Source organism: Pristis pectinata, chromosome 11 (genome assembly GCF_009764475.1).
Source record: "Pristis pectinata isolate sPriPec2 chromosome 11, sPriPec2.1.pri, whole genome shotgun sequence".
Taxonomy (NCBI): Eukaryota; Metazoa; Chordata; class Chondrichthyes; order Rhinopristiformes; family Pristidae; genus Pristis; species Pristis pectinata.
Genome location: NC_067415.1, coordinates 45,358,384 through 45,385,693, shown reverse-complemented (window position 1 = coordinate 45,385,693; position 27,310 = coordinate 45,358,384). Strand labels below are relative to the sequence as shown.

The 27,310-nt window shown below is 41.7% G+C and overlaps 1 protein-coding gene across 2 annotated transcripts in view; it reads left to right on the top strand.

Annotated features, from left to right (window-relative positions):
- Positions 1-27,310, top strand: part of grm5b (glutamate receptor, metabotropic 5b) — a 379,483-nt gene that overhangs the window by 268,044 nt on the left and 84,129 nt on the right. For both annotated transcript variants that reach the window (XM_052025542.1, XM_052025541.1), the window contains 3 exons: positions 5,610-5,845; positions 23,447-23,693; positions 25,984-26,152. In XM_052025542.1, coding sequence (XP_051881502.1) covers positions 5,610-5,845; positions 23,447-23,693; positions 25,984-26,152 — 652 coding nt within the window. The remainder of the gene's footprint in view (positions 1-5,609; positions 5,846-23,446; positions 23,694-25,983; positions 26,153-27,310) is intronic.

Sequence of the window (27,310 nt, the reverse complement as noted above, 5' to 3'; positions counted from 1 at the left end):
TCCTGAAAGTGCCCATACTAGCACTGATGATTCACAATATGTGTGTGTGTGTGTGTGTGTGTGTGTGTGTGTGTGTGCGTGTGTGTGTGGTGTGTGTACGCCTATGTGTGTGTCAGGGAAATAGGAAAATTGCTGTTGGCTAAAGTACCTGCCTTTGTAAATATCTCATTTTGAATGAAGGTGATATAGCAAAATGATAGTGGCTATTATAAGTTGTCAGCAATGATGACCTTGTCTGAAACCAAGGCCTTGTCTTATTATGCCAAGCTGAAGTTGTGTAATAAGCAGGGACATTATCTAATAGCTTATTCTCTTATTATTCTAGAGTCATTTATTATCAAACATTTATTGTCTGATTTTTCAATTTGATTTGCATTTTAACATTGAATCAAATATTCATTGAGTCTCTGGCATTTCATATTCTGTTTGTAAAATTGTATAATAAAATTAGGAAAGGGTACCTCACCATCAATGGCATAAAATAGCTTAATCCAATTTCCATTTATTAATATTTATCTCTCTATGAAACACTAAATCATTTTGCAGCCTACGTTCATGCAGGCCAGCAGTGTTTAGTTAAATGATCAGATGTCAGGGTACTAACTTTGTAACTCTATACTCGCAGCAGGAACGGTGGGTTTGAATTAGATGCAGGTTGCAGCTAGGGGTACAACACAGTGGCTCTGAGTCTCCAACCTGTGCTGCTGCAAACATAAACTCTACCGCATCTGATGAAGAGTCTCAGACCTGAAATGATAATTGTTTCTCTTTCCATAGATGCTGCCTGATCTGCTGAGTGTTTCCAGCTATTTCTGCTTTTGTTTTAGGCTTACAGCATCTGCAGTTTTTAAGATCTTATGCATTTACAACCACGCTTATTTTCTAACTTTGCCTAGTTCTGAAGACAGACCGCCAAACTGAAATGTTAACTGTTTACCTCTCCACAGAACTGACCTGTACAGTATTGCAAACATTATCTGTTCTTATTGTGCCAATAAACATATGGTTTTCTGGTCAAGCAAGAACATGGTGCACTTATGCAGGAAAAACCCAATAGCTGAAGCAGCATCTGTGGAAGGAGAAACTGCTCCCAATGTTGTCTGACCTGCTGACATTTTCCAACATCTTCTGTTTTTATTTCAGATTTTCAACATTGATGTAAGAAAACATAGAATGTAAGAAAGCATTCCTGACATGTCACAGAGGCACAATTGTTTAAATAATGTGAGATTTCATTGTCTTTTTCTCTCCAGGCCAGAGTGCAGGTGTTGGCAACCTGTTTAATTTTGGGTGATGGGCCAATTGTAACCGAGCCTGAGCTTTATCCTATGCTCCCTAATGATTAAGTGTAGAAATTCTCATGACTTCTCCCTGTCCCCAGTGTAAATGTGCTGACACCAATGGTTAGAATTTTTCCTTTGGTGTCTGGACACTATTTGCACCCAACGTTATGCCTGTTTCTGCACAAGTTCAGTGGCAACCATTGAATGCAATTCTCTGAATCAACATATTAAAACAAAACAGGCTAAAAATTCTACTGTTTTTGTGCATTATGTGGTAGAATTTTATCAAAAATCTGACTGCTAAACTGAATCAGGTCTTCATACTCTGGTAGCACACTTCCTTAAATTAGTGTTAATCTGAGCAAATGTATTACCACTGAAGCAGGGCCTAACTGGAGAGCTGTGGGTTTGGAGCTATTTAAAGGGCTCAACCTTAAATGGCTGCTGCAGAGGAATTCAAGGCATCCATTTTCTCATAGGTTGAGTCTCTGTAATGTTTTCTTTCCTATAGATTATACTCAACCCTTTCCCATTGTTTCTGAAGTGTTCACTTCCCCTCGTCATCCTTCTCCCCACCCCCAAGTTTCTCTCCCCCCATTCTCTCTGCCTGACCCTCTGGTCCTCCCCCCATACTCCCATCCTATCTCCCTGAACCTTCCTCTACCCAATTCCCACTAACGTCTCAGCATGGCACTCTTACTGCCCGACTGAACCCACTCCATCAATCGTCCTATGAACCAACTCCCATCTGCTCATCTCCTGTCACTGACCTTTATTCCCTAATCCTCTGGCTCCTGCAATCCTCCCCCTTACTGTGGTTTTCTGCTATCCTCAACTCCCATTCTGAACAACCTTGCCATGACCTCCACTTTTTACAATAGATGGTGTTGGCAGGTGAAAGGCTGATGGGGGAAGTTTAATCTGTATGGTTCCTTCTATTGTGCATGACACCTTGGCTCTTATGCACAATAGACTAAGGCTGCCAAGGATCCTTGCCCTAAACTGATGTGCACACTCTGCTTGGCATTATTTAGCATGCACATTATAATTTCTAGGTCAATAGTAAAAAAAAAATTGATATATCCAGGAGGTAATTTGGTTCACTTTGATCACCACAACTGAAGATGGAGTTTATTGAAGAAACAAACATTTTAAATCACAGTGTCAATCCATTAAATTGAATTTAGATGACTGAAAATTAATTTTATAAGACCATTTCCTATTTATTTTGAGATGCATTATTCAGCATGTTTGTACTTTAAAACTGTTTAACATTCAAAAGTTCTTAAAATGTGCCTATTACTTGTATTTTTTTAAAAACTTAATGTTTAGAACCTCTTAAGAAGTCCACAAATGGATCCACATTACAAGCACTCCCAATGGTGATGAAGTCACCTTAAGGGCAACCTGTTTTTTGGGCAAGGTTGGCTTTTCGTGTGACATTTTCTAAACTCATGCAAAAGATCATGGAAATAAAGATGAAACCAACTTCAGGCAAATTGTATTGAGGAAAACAGTGCAACTCCACAAGAACTGTGTTTCCTGATATGCCATATTCACATGTGACCCAGACATGATCTGCTGCTACACTGATCCTGATCAGTTTGAATGAGAACCATATTACAGAATCACTTACACCCTGGCCCATAGATGTGCTGTCAGTTCATTATTAGGAAAAAAATTGTACATGGAGTTTTAAATTTTAGAGTTATCAAGAAATATTGTTCAAAAATCTGTCATCATGTGTTCAAAAGTGAGGATGTACAGTACTATTTCTTCAGCACTATGTTTAGGAAAACTGATTCTGGCTTGTGTAGATGGTGTTCGTATTGGACGTGCATATAATATAATTGCTCATGCAACGTTCCTTTACAGCATTGTTGGGGATATCATGTTCTGTTCTGAGGTAGCCCATCAGTGGGCACCCTCAGGATAGCCAGCTTTTAATAGTGCTGCTATCTCTGCAACACCCTGAATTAAAGGGACCTCAATGAGCAGGTCCCAGTCTAGCACTGGGAATCCAACTGAGGTAGGCTCACTTTAATTAATTGCTTACCTACCATCTTCAATGGCCCCTTTCCCTATACCTGTCCCTTCCAACAAGCTCAGGACCCTTTCAGAGCCCCAAACCTTCAATGCAATCCTCACCCCAAGCTCCAATGCTCTGCAGGCTTCAGTCCTTTGACCCCAGGCCACAGTCTTCTGACCCCAAGCTCTCATCCCAGTTCTAAGCATTAGTAATCTGACCCCAAACCCAATCCCAGGCTCCAATCCCCAGTAGTGATCTCCACAGACTCTAACCCCCAACTCCTCTTGGCTCCAAGTTCCTGATGCACGGCCCTGATCACCACCCCTGGCACTGATTCACAGTGTTGACCATTCACCCCACCCAGTTCCCAATCTGACACTGGACCCCTGGTAACCGAGTCTCTTCCAGACTCATTTGCTATTTTTCTCTGTGCATTCACAAACAATATTATAAAATAGGTTAAAGACACAGTGCATGAAGAAAGCTATGCGAGGAACATGCAGTGTCTGACATCTTGAATCTCAAGTGACAGACCCACCCACAAAACATTCATTGGTGCACATTGTAACAAAGGGTTAACTTTCCATTTCTAGCCTTTCAAGATTTTGATATTTCTGCATATATGATATCCTTTATTCAGTTTTTTGTGTTAAATGCCAAGCTTTTATTTGAAGGAAGTAGGGGATCTGAGAGAAAAAAAATTCCACCCAGAGGGTGGTTGGTGGTACTCTCACAACATTTAAGAAGTACCTGGATGAGCACTTATACCCTGGCCCATAGATGTGCTGTCAGTTCATTATTAGGGACCAAGGCATAGAACGTACAGACCAAGTGCTGATAAATGGGATTAGGATAAATGGGTACTTAGAGGTCAGCATGGAATTGGAGCGCCAAAGGTCCTGTTTCTTTACTGTATGACTCTATGACTCTATAATATCAGACAAAAATATTCAAACTGAAATAATATAACGGTTAGCGCAACGCTATTACAGCACCAGTGGTCGGGGTTCGATTCCCGTCGCTATCTGTAAGGAGTTTGTACGTTCTCCTGTGTCTGCGTGGGTTTCCTCCGGGTGCTCCGGTTTCCTCCCACATTGCAAAGACGTACGGGTAGGTTAATTTGGGTCTAAAATGGGCGGTGCGGACTCATTGGGCCGGAAGGGCCTGTTACCACGCTGTAAATAAAATGTAAATTTTAATAAAAAATTTAAATTTAAAATTTAAAAATATTCAAACCTATAGGAATTTTATGATGAGGCATTCAGCACCTTATGGATAAAGATTCACAGCGATCCTTCATCAAAACTGATACCAGATGATTGGCTTTCATCAACATTTGCATCATCAGCATTTGCTGCTTTGAATCCATATTTCTCACACTCACACTTGTTTTTGCCATTAAGATTCAAATAATGTTTTCTGCTTTTTTCCCCCCAACAAAAACTGGGTTGTAAGTTGAACAGACATCAGCTGAGAACTGACCCGGTGGAGGATTTTAAGGTTATGAGTAGGTTTATAGGGTAAGCATAGAGAAGATATTTCCGGTTGTCAGAAGACCAAAACTGGGAGCCACAACTATAAGAATGTGAGAATAAATATACTCGGAAATTCAGAAAAAAAAACTCTTTACCCATTGATTGTTTAGAATGTGGAACTTGCTGTTGCGAGAAATAGTTGCTAAGGAGTAAAAAAAAACTTTTAAAAAAAACTTTATTTACAGCACGGTAACAGGCCATTCTGGCCCAACGAGTCCACGCCGCCCATTTAAAGCCATGTTAACCTATCCATACATCTTTGGAATGTGGGAGAAAACCGGAGCACCCGGAGGAAACCCACACAGACATGGGGAGAATGTACAAACTCCTTACAGACAGCGACGCTGGCGCTGTAATAGCGTCACGCTAACCTCTACGCTACCGTGCCGCCAGAGAAAAACAAGAAAAAAAGGAAATAAAGATAAACAAGCTGGGCCAGTAGTTGTCATGCAGTCATAGATTCATACAGCACCGAAACAGGCTCTTCAGCTCTAATGAATAGCATAGACACATTTAAGGGGGAGGTAAATAAATATGGGAGGAGGCTGATGTGGAGCATAAGCACCAGAGTGGACCAGTTAATGCTGAAGGGACTGCTTCTGTACTATACATCCTAGATTGTTCTATACATGTAATTACAAATATCAAAAGCTTCCTGTTTCAAACATCTTTGTAACTAAAGGCCACATATTTATTGTTGCATCTTTTTGAATGAACATTGTGATATCCTTTTAACACTCACTTATTTCTTGTGCATTACAGTGATGGCTGGGCAGATAGGTATGATGTGACAGACGGCTACCAGAGAGAAGCTGTTGGAGGTATAACAATCAAACTCCAATCACCTCATGTGGCCTGGTTCGATGATTACTATCTTGAGCTGCGGCCAGAGACCCACTTTAAAAATCCCTGGTTCATTGAGTTTTGGCAACACAGATTTCAGTGCAGGCTGAAAAATCAACAGCAGGAAAATTCAGAATATAACAGGACCTGTGATGGTAAGGAACAGCTCAGCTGTTGTAACTCTCTCTTCACCAGTTTGTATTGTAAAAATGTCCCAGCTGGTTGGGTTTTACAACAGATTATGTCTTAAAATAAAAATTAATTAAAAATACCATATATATCCTGTATAATAGCTTGTCACCTATCATAGAATATTTCGTAAAGTATTGGTTAATGAAAATTAATTAAATATATCTCTTGCGTATCCTGCAGAAATATTTTTATCTCATGTGAGATTTTATATCAAATAAAAAATAGAAAAAACTGGAGATGCTCAGCAAGTCAGGCTGCATCTGTGAGAAAACACATAGAGGTAACATTTGAAGTTGAAAACCCTTCATCGGAACTGCGAAGGAGACAAAAGAAGCTCGTTAAGCTGCATAGAGAGTGAAGGGTGGGGTGGTGGGACGATGTCTCTGATAAGGTAAAACTGGGGTGACCATGAGGATAAGCTATAAACAAGGTAATCAGTGAGAAAATGGGAGCAGTTAGTAAGAACATAGACTAAAGAATGTTAGAGCCTGGCAGGTAAGACTGGGCATGTCCTGCATTTCCAGAGAAAATTAAGAAAAAAGGAAAAAAAAAGCAACCAATATAGATTGAGAAATCAAGTTAGCTGATGTTGTAGAATTCAATATTGAAGCATGAAGGCTGCAATGTCCCAGACAGTCGAGGAGGTACTGTTCCTCAGGTTTGTGTTGGGCCTCATTGTAACAGTGCAGGAGGCAAGAGACCAAAGGGTCAGAGTGCGAGTGGGCTGGAGAATTATAGCTGCAGGCAATAGGAAGCTGAGGGTCACCCTTGTGGACTAAATGCAGGTGCTCCACAAATCAGTCACCCTATCCTGCATTCGGTGTTCAAAATGTAATGTTCAAAATGTAATTAGAGAAACCAAACATATTTCCAGCATTTTCTGGTTTTATTTTAAATTTTCAGCGTTTGCGTTTTTTTTACCTTTATCTACTAGGTGAGGTTTTCTACTTTAACTTAGCATTTTAAAGAGGGTGAATTGTTCACAAGTTTTGAGGTACCCTTTCTCTAGCCAGCTGAATCCACAATAATAAAAACAGAAAATGCTGGTAACACACTTGGGAGGTGAGGCAGCATCTGTAGAAAGAGAAACAGGCTTAATGCTTCAGGTCAAAGACCTTGTGTCAGAATGACCTAAAATGTTAACTCTGCTCCTCATAGATGCTGCCTGACCTGCTGAGAATTTCCCAACATCTGTTTTTATTTTGGACTTCCAGCATCTGCAGTTTTTTTACAATTTTCAATGGCTCCCCAATAAAAATGGCTGTAAATTTCATCTAGTTACAGATAGTACTAAACCTAACTTATGTTCGGCTAGTAGGCTGTGAGAGCAAACTGTGCACCCGGTGTGCACCCGGTGTGGGTTGCTGTCTCTGGGTCTGTTTACTAGCTGTCAGTTTAGCCATCCTTATGTTGGGTTGTACTGTAAGGTGTTGGGGGAGACAGGGACATACAGGTGGTGGTAGATAAGTGTCTGAGGAGACATGTTAGACAGGATGCAGTATGTACTGTATCTCTTCAACACATGGTGCAGGGACTTTTCATTCTCAAACCCCATTGGTTTGGCTCGCATTAATCTCTCAGTCATACCCAATGGGAATCATTATCCATTTGTATAATACCATTTCACCAAACTACCTTTTAAAGGACTTACCTGGTTTTACATGTCACCTTGGTCTAACGTTACTAAAACCTTTCACTTTACTGCTATTTCCAACCTGCTTTATGTTGTAATCCTACCAATACTGAATCTCATTTTAATTAGTTTTATGACAGGCGATGATGGAAGCAAAATACATGGTGTCAATGTGGTAATGGAGGCTTCCCCTTTCATCTGGTCACCTCCAATATCTTCCTCCTTCACATCCTAAACATGAGATCATCTGCAGTCCCTTATGTCCATTGACTTACAAATTTCCATCTATGCCAAGTTATCAAATTCCTTTACCTGCTCAAGAAAAATGTGGCATGAAGTTACATTAAGATTAAGATTATAAGGAGATCTACTTAATCATTTACTGCTAAAGGATTTCTTTGCCTATGATTGAGTTAAATATATCCATGCAAAATGTTAATTAATGCATTGGTCTATAGACAAATCTCAAATTAGAATTCCCTTCAATTGCTCTCAGTACTAAAAGCTCAGTCAGCAGGGAGCAATTCCTTGGAATCAGAAAATAGAATTCAAACAGTTATAATTCTTGGATATTCATGGAACTAGATTTCCCACTGATTGGGGAATGACCTCTTGACATTGCTGGACTAGGAACAGCTTCAATTAAAACAATGAAGCCTTCATGAGAAATGAAAATCCAATCCATCTAAACACACATATTTTTAACAATGCCTGTGAACTAGCAACAGCAAGGCAAGCAAGAGCCTTCACCTGGAGAAAGCACACAATAACAACTGTACTAACCAGGCTGACTGAATTTTATGCTGCTGATCAGTTATGCTGACAAATCCCCAGGTCCAGATGGTCTGCATCCCAGGGTACTAAAGGAGGTGGCTCTAGAAATTGTGGATGCATTGGTGATCATTTTCCGATGTTCCTTAGATTCGGGGACACTTCCTGAGGATTGGAGAATGGCTAATGTTATCCCACTTTTTAAGAAAGGAGGGAGAGAGAAAACGGGGAACTATCGTCCAGTTAGCCTAACATCTGTGGTGGGGAAGATGCTAGAGTCCATTATGAAGGATGAAATAGCGACATATTTGGATAGCAATGATAGGATTGGGTCTAGTCAGCATGGATTTACTAAGGGCAAATCATGCTTGACTAATCTACTGGAGTTTTTTGAGGATGTAACCAGGAAAATAGAAGAGGGAGATTCAGTGGATGTTGTATACCTCGACTTTCAGAAGGCATTTGATAAAGTGCCGCACAGGAGATTGGTGGGTAAAATTAGGGCTCATGGAATTGGGGGGCGGGTATTAACATGGATAGAAAACTGGTTGGCGGATAGGAAACAAAGGGTAGGGGTGAATGGATGTTTCTCAGAATGGCAGGCCGTGACTAGTGGGGTGCCACAGGGCTCAGTGCTGGGACTGCAGCTGTTTACGATCTATGTTGATGATTTAGATGGAGGCATTGTGAATAACATTAGCAAGTTTGCTGATGATACAAAGTTGGGTGGCAGTGCGACATGTGTAGAGGAAGTTAGGAGAATTCAAGGTGATTTGGATAGGTTGGGTAAGTGGGCAGATGCTTGGCAGATGAAGTTTAATGTGGATGAGTGTGAGGTTATCCACTTTGGGAGCAGGAACGGGAAGGCAGATTATTATCTGAATGGTGTGAAGTTAGGTAAGGGGGAAATACAAAGGGATCTAGGAGTCCTTGTTCATCAGTCACTGAAAGTGAATGAGCAAGTGCAGCAGGCAGTGATGAAGGCTAATGGAATGTTGGCCTGTATTACAAGGGGAATTGAGTACAAAAGCAAAGAGATTCTTTTGCATTTGTACAGGGCCCTGGTGAGACCACTCCTGGAGTATTGTGTACAGTTTTGGTCTCCAGGGTTAAAGAAGGATATCCTGGCTATAGAGGGCGTGCAGCGTAGGTTTACAAGGTTAATTCCGGGGATGTCGGGACTGTCTTATGCTGAGAGGTTGGAGAGACTGGGATTGTACACGCTGGAATTGAGAAGATTGAGAGGGGATCTGATTGAAACATACAGGATTATTAAGGGATTGGACAAGATAGAGACAGGAAATATGTTCCAGATGTTGGGGAAGTCCAGGACCAGGGGGCATGATTTAAGAATAAGGGCTAGGCCATTTAGGACAGAGGTGAGGAAAAACTTCTTCTCCCAGAGGGTTGTGAATTTGTGGAATGCACTGCCTCAGAGGGCAGTGGAGGCCAATTCTCTGGGCACTTTCAAGAAGGAGCTAGATAGGTTTCTTATAGATAGGGGAATCAAGGGATATGGGGACAAGGCAGGAACAGGATATTGATTGTTGAGGATCAGCCATGATCTCAAAATGGCGGTGCAGACTCGAAAGGCCGAATAGTCTACTTCTGCTCCTATTGTCTATTGTCTATAAACCAAACCCAAAGTCCCAAGTCAGGTTCTTCTATGTCTTCAGCCATATGGGAATAAAACGCTAAACCTCAACTGGAATAGCACGTATCTTGTTCACTGCACAAACCTGGAGTAACCCTAGATCACATGCCCATGTATAAGAACCAAATTGAGAAGGTGAGACTAAAACAATGTACAAAGCAACATCATCCAGAAGCTAGCACATTTAAAATGTGAGGCACGCACATCTAAAATTAGAACCTCTGTGTTTGCCATATTTTACTCCAGTGCCGGGTATTTTTACCCAGTAAGGAAATGTTCTGCCCATTTTAAAGTTCAACCCAGTGCAGAATGTCAGCTCCAGACTTATTCTTGGCTGCCTTAAGAACATAAAATTTAAGAATGAGGAGCAGGAGTAGGCCATCTGGCCATCTGCTTTGTCATTCAATATCATGGCTGATCTTCAACCAATCTTTGGCTTGTAGCGGTTGCTACCGCAAAATAAAACAAGACGCGAGTCGGAGGATTGTCGAACAAGAACTGGTTTATTTTCCGGCCTTGCGCGGGCCCTTTAAGGGAGACTGTTCCCGCCCAATCCAACCGGCAATAACGTAAGTACTACGTTATCAAGACTTTCCCGCGTGCGGGTTCTCCCCGTCGCTCGGGAAAGACGAGGCCCGCCGCCATCTTGGGCCTCGTCGCTCCGACGCCGCTCGACCCGACTGCCGAGCCGGTTCGACCGACTAATTGGTGAGTCGCCACAGGCTGATCTTTGATCTTCCACCGTTTTCCTGCACCATCCAGACATCTATTGAGTCCCTTAATATCCGAAGAACTATTGATTTTTGTTTTTACTGAACTCAGTGACATCCGGGTGAAGAATGCCAAATGTGCACCATCATATGAATAAAGAAATTTCTTTTCATTTCAGTCCCAAAAGGCTTACCCCTTATTCTGAGACTGTGATCTCCAGTTCTAGAATGCTCAGCCAGGGAAAATATTCTCCCTGCATCCAACCTCTCAGGTCCTGTAAGAATTTTATCAGCTTCAGTGGTATCTCCTCTCATCTTTCTGAACTCTAGAGAATACAGTCCTACTTTACTCAATCTCTCCTCAGGTGACAAACCCTCCATCCCAGGTGAATCCTGGTTGTGTTCCCTCTACAGCAAGTCTATCTTTTTATGATAAGACCAAAACTGTACACAATATTTCAAGTGTGGTCTCATCAAGACACCATATAATTTGAGTAAGACATCTGTGTTCCTGCACTCACATCCTTTTGTAATAAAGAACCACATACTATTTGCCTTCCCAATTGCTTGCCGCACCTGCACGTTAGCTTTCAGTGACTTGTGTAGGTCCCTTTTGAACACTAACATTTCCCAGTTTGTCACCATTTACAAAATACTTTGCTTTTCTGTTTTGTGCACCCAAGGTGAATGACCTCACATTTTTCCACATTATATTCCATCTGCCATGTTCGCACCCACTCACATGGCTTGTCTATATCCCCTTGACACCTCTTTACATTCTCCTTCCGACAATCCCACGTAGTTTTGCATCATTTGCAACCTTGTAAATATGACAGCTTAATCATTGCTGTTGATTGTGAATTGCTGGGGCCCAAGCACCGATCCCTGCAAGTACTGTACTATTCACAAACTGCCAAGTAGTGAATGGTTTCTTTATTCCCACTCTTTGCTTTATACCAGATAACCAGTTCTCAGTCCGTGTCAATATATACTGCGTGCAATTCCATGTGCTCTAAACTTGTAGATCAACCTCCTGCTGTATGAATATCTAAGTACACCATGTCCTCTGGTTTCCCCTTATCTATTCTACAAGCCACATCCTCAGAACACCAATTGGTTAGTCAACATGATTTCCTTTTCAGTAATCCACATTGACTGCTCAAATAAAAACAGAAAATACTAGAGAAACAAAGAACTGAAGATGCTGGAATCTAGATGAAAGACACGATGATGCTGGAGGAACTCAGCAGGCCAGGCAGCATCCGTGGAGAAAAGCAGGTGGTCAACGTTTTGGGTCAGGGCCCTCCTTCAGGACAGGGTTGCTGCCTAGCCTGCTGAGTTCCTCCAGCATCGTTGTGTAAAAACAGAAAATGTTGGAAAAACTCAACAGGTCAGGCAGGGTCTATGGAAAGAGAAACAGTTAATGTTTCAGGTCTGGAACCCTTCATCAGAACTCAAAAGGCATTTCTTAGCTCCACCCAAACTGGTTCAAATTCTACATTGTGATCTGCCTAGTCAAGATTACATCTCAAAACTGTACTGACCTCATCCCTTATTAATAGCACGTACATCTCCTTTTCTGTTTTTGCCTCTCCTTCCTAAATGTGAAATATCCTTGAACATTCAGCTTCCAGCTTTGGCCACCCTGCAACCTCATTCATGTTGTGATATTAAATCATGCCCATTTACTTCAATTTGTGCCGTTAATCCATCTGCCTTGTGTGGAGGCTGAATGGGCTGCTCATAATACAATAGGTAGGTGATACATCGAATGAATGTCGACCGTTGATACATCCTCACTGGAATAGCACCACAGAACAGCTGTGAGCAGTTAATAGGAAAGGGAAAGACAAACAGAGAACATGGGAGTCCTGTACATGGTCACTCTGCTGCAGGGAAACTCCTGAAGCTATGCAGGAGATTCCTCATGACCTCACAGGTTGCCAGCATTACCACTGCAACCATCTGCAATGAGGTATGGCATTTGAGACTTGCAGACCTTGAGACTTGAGTCAGCATGGGCATGAGTGTGACTGAGCAGCAGCAGAGAAATGAACCACCTGGAAGGCTCTAATCTGCCTCTGTGTCCAAGTCAGCTGGTCAAGAGCCAAGGTAGTGAAATGGGGCTATGTTACAACACCTGAAACCCACAAAAGTGCAATATGTTTTGAGCTAAAGCTGTCTTGAGGACAGGCTTGTGCACAGTTTGGGATTTTGCAAAAGCCAATGCAAGCTTTCCTTTGTATCTGTAAATGGAAAGAGAAGGAGGTGAGAAGTAAAAATGACAAAATACATCATTATATAAATTATATTATTGTAATGGGCATCATGGCTATAAACGTAACAGAGGAAAAAGGATTTTAGAAATTTCTGATGCTGTTATTATCGTTTTAAACTGGTAGTTCAACACTAAAAGGTTTTGAGGATCATTTTAACTTTAGGTGATAACATATAATGGATTATGTTAAGTTTTGCACTCATTATACACTCCTCCAATTTTTTTTCTGTTATCACGCCTTGTTATAACTGCAGCATGATACTGGGCCAACAATGCAGCTGTGTCTCACCTTCCTGTTCAATTAAGAGCAGCCCATTGCAAGATCCAATCTGGTCTCTGCAGGGCTTTGTAAGGATCTGAGGGGTAGAAGTTGAGAGGAGCGGTTGCTTTCACAACTTCTGGGAAACCATGTCTACTAGGCCACAGGAGGCAGTAAATACCCAGGCACACACACAGAAAAGTCCAGTAAAATCACCGTATGTGCATTGCTCCCTTGTGGGGAGCTTAACCTTCTATGAGCTGCACCTCTCAATCAATCCTCTCTCTCCCCCACACTGCTATTCCTGAGTCTTCTGTTGTTCATTGAGCAGTCGTCCTCTGATCCCACATTATTGCTTCATGGGCATTACATGGGCAGTATGATAAGAGATGTAGATCAAGTGGACAGTCAGAGACTTTTTCCCAGGGCGACAATGGCTAACATGAGGGGACATAAGTTTAAGGTAATTGGAGGAAGGTATAAGGGGGATGTCAGGGATAAGTTTTTTACACAGAGAGTAGTGGGTGCATGAAATGCACTGCCTGCAGAGGTTGTGGGGGCAGATACATAAGGGACATTTAAGAGACTCCTAGATAGATACATGAATGATAGAAAAATGGGGGGCTACGTGGGAGGGAAGGGTTAGATAGATCTTAGAGCAGGATAAAACGTCAGTAGAACATCATGGGCCAAAGGGCCTGTACTGTGCTGTAATGTTCTATGTTCTATGTACTCATTGTCACATGGCTCTGGAGAGCTACCAGTTGCAGGGACAAACTGTCAGACTCAAAGTGAAAAGCAACATTCAGGAAGTTAGCACAAATCTGACAAATTTCTCTTTATTAAATAAAAAACCAACACAACCTGCTGGATTGTCCAACCCACCAAAAACAGCATCTACTGCTGTAACTGTTGGTATTTCCCTTGTTTTTATGCTGGATGGTAACCAGACTGGTAGAGTTGCTCGCTGTAGCTGAGTCGGTGCCACCACTTGCTTGCCCATCCCTTATCCGTGAACTGCTCTCGCACAGTGTCTCCAACAGCAGCAAGCCACCCAGCCTTTGGGTCAGCAGACAACCCAGGCTCTGCCGAGGTTTCTCAGTGCTCCTGTGTTGCCAAGGGGCCAGAGGTCTCCAACTGAGGGCCCCAGGCAGGAATGGGGTCCCAGGCTCAGACAAGGGCCCTGATGTGGGTGTGAGGGTTGTTGGTAACAAGGCAAAGAGGACGGATAGTAGGAGAGTGATGTGCGGAGAACAGAATTTAATGTATTATTTCATTGTTTCTGATAGTAAAACCTTTGGCAAAATCTAATGTTCACCCAGGGGAGAGGCAGGAGTGGGTTCGAGGTGTGTACCAGAGCTGATAAGGGGTAAGGACAAGTCACATCACCCTCACCCTCAGTTCCTGCCTGCCTGTGGTGGTGTAGTGATCATCCAAACCAGAGGCAGCATCCAGCAAAAATATGATTGAAGGAAAACAAAGAACAGGACTCTTTTTCACACCCAGTGCCCATGACAGTGGCACGGCTGACAGACTTAATGTCTCACAGCTTCGGTGACCTGGGTTCAATCCTGAACTCTGGTCCTATCTGTGTAGAGTTTGCATGCGTTCCCTGAGACTATATGGCTTTCCTCTGGTGTTTGAGTTTCTTCTTGTGTCCCAACGATGCCTGGGTTGATAGTTTAATTACTCACTATAAGTTGCCTGTAATGTGTAGGTAAGTGATAGAATCTGGGGGGAATTGAGGGGAATGTGGGGAGAATAAAATGGAATTACTGTAGGATAAGTGTAAATGGATGCTTGATAGTCAGCACAGACTTAGTGGACCGAAGGGCCTGTTTCCATGCTATATGGTTCTATGATCTGATTCACAAACATTACTTGGTTGAATCCTTGCAAACACAAAGCTTGTTTCTCACCTTAAGATAACTGACTAACAATAATTCCTGCCAATTTTGTGTTGATGTTTTGTGCTCTTCTGTTACAGGGAGGGGTGGTACAAAGCTGGTATAAAATAAAGGGGAAAGAAACCAGGAGTTTCCCACTGCCTTCCACTGACTTTCATAACCGGATTATATCCCAAGGCAAAGGAAAGATTGTTCTCATGCTGACTCTGAACTGGAGATTAAATTTCCCTGAACTAAAGCAATTAACCTCTAAGGTACCTCAGGGTGTAGGCAGCATCTCAGGAAAGGGAGAAGGCAGGCAGGAAATAATTTTGGAATCAAAAATACCAGCAAACAATGGGAAAGCATCCAAAATGTGCAGATAATTCACATGCTCTAAACTAAGTTAAATATTTAACTGTGATCTATCCCTACCACCCTGAGGTACTCAGTGATTTCCCCCTCTGCTCTCTGTTGCTCTGCTTCCCTCCACTTTCCAACCTGTCTCCCCCTTCTACCACCCTGCACCCAGTCTCCCCTTCCTCCCCATCCACTCCACACCAGTCTCTCCTTCCTCCCACCCCACCCCCACTATCCCTCCTCCTCCCACTACAACCTGGTATCCTGCTTCTCCCACTCCACACCCAATCTTTCCCTCCTCCCACTTCCAGTATCCCCTTTCCTCCCACCCCCAAACAATCTCCCCCTTCTCCTTCTCTGTACCTGGTCCCCTCCTCCTCCCACTGCACAATGTTCTCCCCCTGTTTCTGTGTTGCTGCTCATGCTCCACCTGCAGATTAAGGTCCACTTTAAAGGCACTGTTGGTCTGATGAGTTCCTGACCCTCCCTGTTCAAACTAACTGCATCAGGCCAATTGGCTGATCTCTTTGGAGACTTCAAGCCTCTGCACTTGATAATCTGGGAACCAGACTGCCTCCCCACTTACTGCTTTGTTTGGGAAATTTAAATCCAAAAAGCAAATTTTAACATTACTCTTTTACTGTCTTAGAATAAATGGCTTCTAACTTAAATTAAAGAGTATTAGTTCATGTTGTATTTTTCTATGATTTGAAAATCCTTGCAGTTTCTTCGGAACATTTTAGGTTGTTTCCATGTTTCAGATGTCTCTGATTTCTTCAATAGTAAATTTTTGATATTTCCACATGATGAAGAGGAGGCAAGTTGCCATCGGGCCATGAATATCAGGAGAAATGAGTAAAATGAATTGCATCTGAGAAGAATCTATGTAGAAGAGGGTTTCTTCCGGGAAACCTTACTCTTCCGATGGATTTAATTAGGTGGAGGATGCATGTTTCCAGTAGGCTGTGACCAAGAAGGGTAGCATTGTGCAGCAAGACCTTCAGTGACACCATACTGATACAGTGCATGGATCAGTCAAGGTCAACGTGGCTCCTTAGCTTTCGGCTCCTTGCCAGCTATCACAGAACATACCAGCAGGTGACTGATACCTGGGAATCATTTATCCACATCACCTTGCAGTCCCCTTCAAATGACTACACTGCTTTCATGAATTGCAAGGCACTTTGAATAGCATGCAGTAGGTGTGTGATAACCAGCTGTGCATCACATAGATTTGTTCCTGTTTTCCTGACAGTTGCTGAAACATGTTCATATTGCACCAGTCCTTCATGGCTTCCCCTGGAACCTGCACACCCCCACCTCCACTCTCTGCTGCTGCATGGTAATTGAAAGGTTGGTAGATTAGGGGTGAGGACAAACTCCTGAGAAATAACCCCTCTGAGAAACCTATACTCAACAGCCAAACAATGCCACAATCAGAAGCATGGCTTGCTGAGCATTCTTGAATAGATAGCAGTCATTAAGGAATGGTTCCAAAGCCCAAACAGGTCTGGTATCATCTGCAGTGCACCCAGCAAAGATTTTCCAGTACAGTGACAGTGTTCTGAATGCCACTCCAGAACTGAACACAGATGAAAAGGTTTAGCATGCTGAAAGAGAGGTCACTGGACGTAGCAGGATAGAGAGATTATGAAAGTAGGGGATTCCAGCATCCTCAATATTAACTGGGATCACCTTAGTGTGATGGATATTGAGGGGGTGAACTTTTTAAAGTGCATCCAGATCTTTTTGAGCCAGTACATAGATTGTCCTACCAGAGAACAGGGAGTGATTTTCCTCATCTTAAGGAATGGTTAAAGTGTAAGTGGGAGAGCATTTTGGAGATAGTGACCATAATTCTGTACATTTTAATGTAGTTATGGAGAGGGATAAGAATGGTGCAGAATTAGGTTCCTGAATTGGGAGAAGGTCAATTTCAATTTCATGAGACAAGACCTGGCAGAAATAGTTTGGGAGGAGCTACTTGCAGGTATGTCCACAACTGGCAAATGGGAGTCGTTACAAAGTGAAATATTAGCATAAGGAACATGACGTCAAGGCATGTTGAGGGCTGATAAAGAAAAAAGCAGGAAGCATGTAGCAGGTAAAGAGAACTGAAGAAAGGTGAGGTCCTTAGGAGTATAGAAAGTTCAAGGGAAGTACTTAAAAAAGGAATAGGAGGGCAAAGAGGAGGCATGAAATATCGGTACGTTTTGGGGTTTTATACTTATCCCAGTGCATTTTATAAGTATATTAAAGGCAAGAAGGTAACTAAGGAAAGAGTAGGGCCAAGTAGGGGCCAAAATGGCAAACCATGCATGGAGTGAGAGAACATAGGTGAGGTCTTAAATGAATACTTCTCATCTGTATTTAGTAAGGAGAAGGACATAGAGGTTGGAGAATTCAAGGAGTGTACAGTTCTAGTTGCTACACTATAGGAAAGGTGTGATTGCAATGGAGAGAGTAGAGAAGAGATTCACCAGGATGTTACCTGGGATAAAGTGTTTCAGTAACGTGGAGACACTAGAAAGGCTGGATTTGTTTTCCTTGCAGCAGAGAAGGTTGGGGAAGAGGGGGAATGCTGATAGAAAGATGCAAAATTATGTGGGGCATAGATAGGTAGATAATAGGACACCTTTTTCCTTCAGCAATCTAAAACCAGAGAGCATAGGTTTAGGGTAAGGGGTAAAATGTTTAGAAGGGACCTGAAGGGAACTTAACAGTGGAACTTTTCATCCAGAGGGTGGTTGGAATCTGGAACACACTGCTGGAGTAATTGGTGGAGGCACATACTCTCACAACACTTAAGAAATATCTAGACAAGCAGTTGATTCACCAAGGCATAGAAAGCTATGGACTAAGTGTTGGTAAATGGGATTAGTGTAGATAGGTACTTTTTGGTCAGCATGGGCAAGGTGGACCAAAGCACCTGTCCTAATGCTGCATGATTGTATAGCAATGAATCCAAAGCAGTCTGTGGTTTCGTGAGCTCTTCATTAGTGTCTTTTTTAATTCGGTGATGTTCATGCCCAACCTGTCCCACAACTCTCTCATTTGCAAATTAAGCTCATCTGCACAAAGACTCTTCATGATATTCACATCAACATGTACTGCAAGATCACAACTAGTACAGAAAGGCTCTCTGTACACACAAGCATCAATAATCACCCTCGTTTGAAAGCTTAAGGCCTACTTTAAGTTTTCTCTGAGTGAGGACCTTCATATGAAGTGCCCACCAACAGCTGCAGCATTCGGGGTGGAAGACCGTGTAGTTCTTGAGAAGCTTGTGTTTGGACAACGACAGAGTGGGACAGGTGAAGACTTCAGTGACTTTCTGTCTACCTAATTTTTGCCTCAGTCTCTTAGGCTGGGCTGGTTCCTTGAGTTGTCTTCGTCCAGATATGCTCTCATCGCAAGAAATAAAATCAGGTTCCATTTCCATTGTACAACAACCCTGTACTAGATTGCAGCTGACCTTGTTCATCAATTCTGCATCTCTGTCCTTTTCAGCAGACTTTGACAAAGCTTACCTATTGTAGGCTGTTTCCTGGCTGTTTTTTTGCAGCTGAACCTGTCTCTGCTCATTTGTGCTTTGTGAGATATATACTGTAGAACCTTTGAACTTACCAGTTATGCAACCCAGTGCAAGCATTTCTATGCTGGTGCTTGGACACTTCTGAGTGGGCAACAGTGCGCTTTCTGAAGGATTGCTCTTCTATTTCGGCTTAGGGGGAGTTAAATGGCAAACTAAAAGTTGCCGAGGTAAAATAGCACTGCACCTGATTAGCATTTAATGGTTGCCAAATATATTTTTGGATGGCAGATTCTTTGTTGAATTCTTGCTGATGACAGCACCCTCACAGAATTCAGCTTGGTTTCTACTGACTATTTAATAAATTCAATCAGAAATTCAGGACAATCATTTTTAGTCGGAGAATGGTTTAAGAGTATAAATCCTTATTGGATTTATTATGGGATGTCAAGTATCTGCAATAATGAGAGCAGTGGGCGTTGATAGTTAATCTGGTGGCTTTGATGTTCAGCAAAGGACAGTTTACCATTTGCTTGTGGGTATCACTGAGACCACAGGGATGTAGAGGCCTGACTCTTGCATTGCCCAATACAATCTAATTTTAATGAGGGGACAAATAGGTGTTTCCCCTCATTTACATTTTTTAAGGTCCCAGCAGCTGGTAGGGACTCTTGAACATGGCCTGGTTCAATTTTGTGTTGGCTTTTTCTCAGGCACCCTGAGGTACAGGTTAAGTGTACAATGTTTACTCCTAAAATATTGACTATTACCCCCAAAATTTACCACATCACAGTGCCTGTAATGTGGATTGAGCATTTAAACATTTATTTCTAAGATATGTTCTATTATTTTTGAATTCTTATTTTCAGTGTAACTAAGCAAGGCTTTTTTTCCCACATGGAAACCTATAATTTTAATTCTATAATGTAAAGTCCCTGGGTGCCTGATGAGATTTCTTCACTAATGTACTTTCTCATCATATTTAATAATTTCAAGCCTTTTTTTGTTTGCATTGTCATTGGAGTTTCTCTTCTACCAGGTTACAACAAATTATTTCAGATTTTAATTTATTAGCTTTTACATTTGGTAGATTAAGGTCTGAAGTTTCCACTTTATAAAAATGATCACCAGCTTCACCACCTTTATCAACTATAACAATGCCAGCCACAACTGTGGTTCCATGCATTTGTATTGATTGGAAGAGGGAACACACAAGTTGATGTTCAAACCTTCGTTCTCACCCAGAACAATAAAGGGTATCAAGAATGTAACAAACCTACCTATTGCCCTTTGTTGCTATGGTTCTGCTAATACAATATATACTGTTATGACATACTCCTTCATGTATACATAAGTTTCAAGGTAAGTATATTCCATTCCATCCATTTCTTTGAACAGAAAATCACAGGAATGGTACAAGCTTCATAGTGGAATGAATCCCTGCTTGACTTTCTGCTCTTGACCACTCATGTCATAATGGTGGGCCCAATACTGCTAGACCTGTTGTCACTTCTCTTCTATAAGAACCATCAAACCCATGATGCAAATAGAAAGCTCCAAAACTACCCCACCCCTTGACCTTCGTACCTCTGAACCACAAACAGAGTTGGTCATAATATTTCATCTGCATGACTCTCAACACTGGTGCTCAGTCCCCTGCTCCACTCCCTGTACAGCCGTGACCATGTGGCCAGACACAATTCGATCTTTAAGCTTGCTGATGATGCCACTGTTATTGGCCAGATCAACCACAATGATGAGACTAAGTACAGGAAAGAGATCGTGAACCTTGTGTTATGGTTGCCGGAACAACAATCTAGCCCTTAACATCAGCAAGGCAAAAGAGTTCATTGTTGACCTAAGGAAATGGCAGGGGGGGGGGGGGGGTGGTGGAGGGCAGGGGGAGTGAGTGAACACAACCCTGTCCTCATCAGTGGAGCTGCTGTAGAGATGGTCGACAGCTCAAGTTCTTTGGCATCCATATCACCAGCAACCTCACCTGGTCCCTTTACACTGATGCAGTGAATAAGAAAGTGTATTTACTTTTTTAGGCATCTGAGAAGATTTGACTTGTCCATGAGGATTCTCTCAAACTTCTACAGATGCACTCCAGAAAGTATCCTGACTTCCTTCCATCCACTCCATCTTCATGCTGCGTTGCTTCAGGGAGGATAACAATATTGTTAAGGATGTCTGCCACCCTGGCCGTTCCCTTTCCTCTCTTCTACCTTCTGGGACAAGATACAGGAACTTGAAAGCTCAGATTCTTCCCCACTGCTATCAGGTTTCTGGACCAATCACCTCTCTCACACCCCCTTCCCGGTGATGCTGCCACATTCTCAGACTCTTAATTCTGCCTCTCTCAGCTATTCCATTATTGTCACTTTAGCATTTCTTTTTGCACTACTTCAGGTTGGACTACAATCTTTGCACCATTCTGCTGTTTTTGTGCTCATCATTGTATTTATTGTTGTATTTATTATTACCAAGTATACAGTTTACTCTGTGAGCTTCATGCAAGGAAGGAATTTCATTGCGCCCTAGTGTGTATGACAATAAACTAATCTGAACCTGAATCTGAATCTTGAACCAGCAGTCAGTAACATATCTTGCTCTAGTGATACAGAAGGAATCACTTTGGACTCAAAACTTTGCACAGGGGATGTAGCTTCACTCCTGGTTTCATTGGAGAGAGAGAGAGAGAGAGAGAGAGAGAGAGAGAGAGAGAGTGTGTGTGTGTGTGTGTGTGTGTGTGTGTGTGTGTGTGTGTGTGTGTGTGTGTGTGTGGCTTATGTCCAAGTGTGTATCCATTTCACACATTGGATCTGACATTCAAGCACAATAACCTCAAGACTGGAAAGCGCATTGATGAATATGGAATCAGATCATGGTCTTGAGAAGCAGGAAGCAACCAAATCTCGCAGAAGGGATGATAAAGTATGGAACATTTAACATTGCATCAAAAGAAAGAAAACTTCCAAATAATTGTATTACTCATATTTTACAAATTTTTCTGGATCACTCACTCTCCTGTGAGTTTGGGCCACACGTGCATGGCTGTCCATGCAGAAGCAGGCCTGCAGAATTCTTGTGCCCACTCTACTGTTATTTAAAGGGGATTTCCATAAGCTTGGCACTGTGCCCACCTCCTTAAAGACCTTCAGACTCAGTTCTTCTACCTTTCTTCCCCCTCACTTCAATGCCCCACTAATCTCAGAACTACTGGTTTGAATACATGAGTTTGAATTCTATTATATAAATAAATCTGGAATAAAAATCTGTAATCAGCATGAAACAACTAGAATGTTATAAAAAAAACATCTGGCTCCCCATGACCTCGGGGAAGGAAATCTGTCCTTATCTGATTTGGCTTATGGTTGATTCTGAACTGCTCTCTGCAAAGGCCTGGCAAGTGATTTGGTTCAAGGGTAGTAGGGATGTGTGATAAATGCTTGAGTTGCCAATGACACCCACATCTTGCAATTAACTTAAACAAGAGACAGTTTTTCTCCCTTTGAACTATTGACAGTGTACTAAAAATAATCTACCATCGGATCAAATAATTTTGTCACAAGCTGAGTGTTGGGAAACTGCTTATACATAAATAATGCTCTCTGTTTAACACAGCAGACCTTGCTGCTCTAAACAGCTTTCAATGGCAAGACTAGGTGGAGGACAATGGCATATGAAGGTCATTTTCCAAAGTTAGGGTTCGCTGTGCCTGAGACCATCTCCCTGCAAAATTCTCAGTTCACTTTACAAATGTATTCATTAGTCATATTTACAAATCAAGTGAGTTTTGATCTGGCATAAAATATTTTTAAAACTTAATGAATTCTGTAGATAAAAGTAGATACCAGTTGTATTGAATGTCTTTTTATATATATTTTGACTTTCAAAGCATTTGCAGCTTGATGTATTGTTAGATTGCATCATCAGTAATGTAAACATAGAATATTTTTTAACTTGTCTTTATGTACAGACAGTTATCTCAGAGTAGTTCACAAGGTGCAGGTAAAATGGTGGATAAGAAATGGTAAGGAGAATGAAAATTTTTAAAAACAGAAGACAAACATTTTAAGTGGTTCCGATACAGAGAAAGGTGTAGAAGAATCCAAAAAGTGTATTCGATACAACCACAACATTATAAACTCAAATAGTCATTTATAATGATGCAAAATATATGGGAAGTCTGTATTAAACCAATACAGGAGGAGTGGAGATCATAGTCAGTCCCCCAAAGTAATACATAAGACGTTATGATCTGGAATCACTTGGGAATACAATAGCAGTTGGAGAAATACTCTGACCCAATGGAAATATGACAATAGATAATATCCAAAGGAATCTCACTTCACTTTCTGTTGGTTTTATGCTCAAAGTGTTATTTTAATAACTTTATGGTGATCCCCAGTTTAATGATGAACCAGTTGTAGGTCCAATATGTAATATGGATCTTTTTGTCTTCTCTTTGACATCAGGAACAGAATCATTACAGGAACAATATGTCCAAGACACCAAAATGGGATTTGTGATAAATGCGATTTATTCTATGGCCCATGCTCTACACAACATGCAGCAAAGCCTGTGTCCAGGAGTTAATGGGCTGTGTGAGGCAATGAAGCCTGTTGATGGGAGAATACTACTGGAATTTCTCATGAAAACCAACTTTACTGGGGTATCTGGAGATATCATCTCCTTTGATGAGAATGGAGATTCACCAGGAAGGTACATTATTATCCAACTGTAAAAGTTTTCCATTCAAATGGATCAGTTATGATTATTGGACAGTGTTTGTTGCTTAAGGATCTTACTACCAATCTTCAAATTTCATAAAGGTAGAAATTTGCCAGTCTGAATAAGAGAAAAAATTGGCAAACTGCATGAAGTATGTCATAATCCATCACATCAGTCATCATGTACTTCTCCTTAATTCCACTGATTTCTGTAATTGATACTTTATTCTCTTGCAGTCTGCCATATTACTGTTTGATACAGGTGCTTTCAGTTTTGTAGAAACCATCACTATTGAATCGCTGAGTATTTGCTTTATCTCTAAAGTCTCCAAAGTCTCAAAGGCTGAAGTGTACATCTATGTTGGTGGAAGATTGTTGAGTTTCCTTTCATGTCAATCGGCATTCTATTCTCACAGGCTCTCTTTGCCAGTCCTGCTTCCTCTTCACTTCCCCTCTCAATAATGTATTTAGTCTGGTTCTCACTGGAAGATTTCACATGACATGCATCATTTATCAAATTCTTTACCTCTCTCAAAACCCCTGGCTTTGATTGCTTGATTGTTCCATCTTGTGGAGTGTGCTTAGTCTGTATCTGAGGTATGTCCTCCTAAAAGCTCTGTTGACATTCTTCCTATCAATCTTTGGTTCCATTTTACTCTAGCCAAGTCCCTTTACATCCTATTCAGATTGGCCCTGTTCCAGTCTAGAAGTTCTATATTAGATTGTTCCCTGCCTTTCTCCATTGCTAACCTCAGCACCTTATCATACAATAGTCTCTGTTACCTAAGTGTTCTCCAATAGGCATTTGATCCATTTAACCAACATCATTCTGCAGCATCAGATCCAACAATATTTCCTTCGTAGTTAAGCTGTGAATGTACTGATCAAGAAATTTTCCTGAACTCACTGTAGAAGTTCCTTCTCCCCACCCACCCCCCCCCCAGCCCCCACCTTTCTCTTTACTCTTACATTATCCCAATCAAGATCTGGGTAATTAAAGGCCCACAAAATCACCGCTCTATATTTCAGAAACATCTCTAGAATTTCTCTCTCGAGATTTGTTTCCCTAATTCCTTCTTTGGAGGCCTGTTGAATACACCATTGGTGCTATTGTACTTTTTTTGCTTCTCTAACAAAATGGGTTCTGTCCATAATCCTTCAAGGACGTCCTCAAACTATAATGTCTTACCTAATCAGTACAGCCAGCCCACCTCCCTTTTTTTTTGTTTCCTCTCTTTTTTCAATGTTTTGTACCTGTGAATATTAAATGCCCCAGGCCCTCACCACATTTAAGCCAGGTTTCTGTTATTGCTCCACTTTCCTGTTCTCACATGTGATTTGTGCTCGCTGCTCAGCAGTCTTCTACACCATACTTTATGTATTAACATACAAACTCCCTAAACGTGTCTTTGTATTGCTCATAGTCCTTTTCAGCCTGCTCCTTTCTAATATGGGACTACTTAAGCCCCTATCCAAACTGAGACATTATGGTAATTGTGGGTTCCAAAATATTAGGCTCCTGCTGCAAGTTCTTGGCTGAGCCACAGTGCTGAGTGTACTTGGCTGAATCCTTCACACACTGATTCTTTCTCTCACACACAGACTGACTCCCACTGTCCTAGACCTTGGAACAGAGAGGTGACAGAAAGTCGGGGCGGTGACACGAGGGAAATTGACACACAATGGCCTGGGTCAGTGACCATTAGAGAGTGCGAAAAATGGGGGTAAAGGGGGGAGGTACAGTTTTGGGAAGTCAACTCAGCCTGTGGAGGAGAGGCAGGTCTTGGGGCTGTTTGGACCTGATCGTGTGGCTGAATTAGCTTAAGTTTGGGAGCTGCATCTTCCCCAGCCCAGGTATGAGAGGGAGTGAAGTAATCCCATCTGTCCTCAGTACTCAATGACACACACTTATGCTCTGCTCCTCATTGAAGAGGGATAGCTGATGGCTGAGAAAGAACCAGCAACAGGTTCTCAACAGGAACCACACCAAAATTAGCAGGTATAAAATGATTGTAGAAGTACAAAAAGTGTTCATGTTGTTTAGCTATTTTCTCCCCAGAAATGAATGTACCTGCTAACTTTTATAAATTGTCACTACTAATAAAAAGTCAATATTACTTTTCTGCAATTTTGTCCTCAACATTACTGTACTTTTTGAAGTTCATCCTGCAGTACCTCCAGCTCAAGTACCATCCAAAACTTTCATTGCTTTCAGCACCTTATTTCTCTTTCCTACTTCTAGGATTCTGAATGCTTGTCTAACAAAATTTTCCTGCATTTAGGTATGAAATCATGAATTTTAAAAAGCTGAGAAAAGGCACTTTTGACTATATTAACGTTGGAAGCTGGGACAATGGGGAGCTGAAAATGGACGATGCTAAAATTTGGGTCAATAAAGATCTTGTTGTCCGATCTGTCTGCAGTGATCCGTGTGCAAAAGCTGAAATAAAGGTGAGTAGCTTGTTTTCCTGAAGTGGATTGCACAATATAATTTTATAACTCAGAGCATCAATTTTCACCCAGTCACCTTGTCATGATTTGCCATCCTGTTTCTGTTATATGCCTACATTACACATCTTTTTAAACTCCCTCCCATATGTAGATGGCTGAAAGCTGATGGATGTCTTGTAGATGTATGGATATCAGAGTCCTATGATCTCAAAAGGATCCCAATTGTATTTATCAGGGCCAGACTAGGGAAATTATGATATAAAGACAGAAATTGACTTGAAACACTCAGCAGGTTGGGCATCATTGGAGGAAAGAGAAATAGAGTTAACATTTCAGGTTGAAGACTCTTTGACCTGAAATATTAACTCTTTTTCTCTTTCCACAGATGCTGCTTGATGTGCTAAGTGTTTCCAGCGTTTTCTGCTTTTATTTCAGATTTTCAGCATCTGCAGTTTTTAATTTACTTACAGAAGCTAAGATAGTTTTCTAATAGGCTGATCAGACCAACACATGGTCATTAGGCAGAGAGGATTACCAGTCAAATTTAGGCATAATCTGGACATAAGTGCTCCCATTCTTTAATGTAGTTTGCTTGGGCCGAGCTGACAATCCTGGCTGCTCATCTTGCTCTCCTGCTCACTGACCAACAGAAATATTTCCACAAACTTCATACACAACCCTTTGGGGTTGAGGATGCTTCCACTCCAGTTCTGTGAGTTCAGAGGTAATTACCGAGACCAGTGTGGGACTCATAGCCACCATCTGCACCAGGTTTCCACATGCTTCTGACAAATGCTCTCAAGGGTCTCTGCACCATCCCAAATGCACATTCTCCATTTTAGTTCGTCTAGGATCGGAGGATCTGAGGAATAAGTCAGGATTTTGCATTTTAACAAGCAGGCCTTGAGAATATTCTTGGTTTATTTCCTCATTCCTCCTAATAATCTTTTTCTTTGCCTGAGCTTGGAAAAGCGTATTGTGTCAGGAATCTGGTGTCAGACATGTGACTGATGTGTCCTGTTCATCAGAAACGAGTCTTAGTGATGGGGATGTTGATCTGGGTGAAGACACAGATATTGGTTTGAATATCTGTTGGTGCATTTGGAGGATTTTGCAGAGACAGCACTAGTGTTATCTTTCCTGTACTTTGAAAAGTCT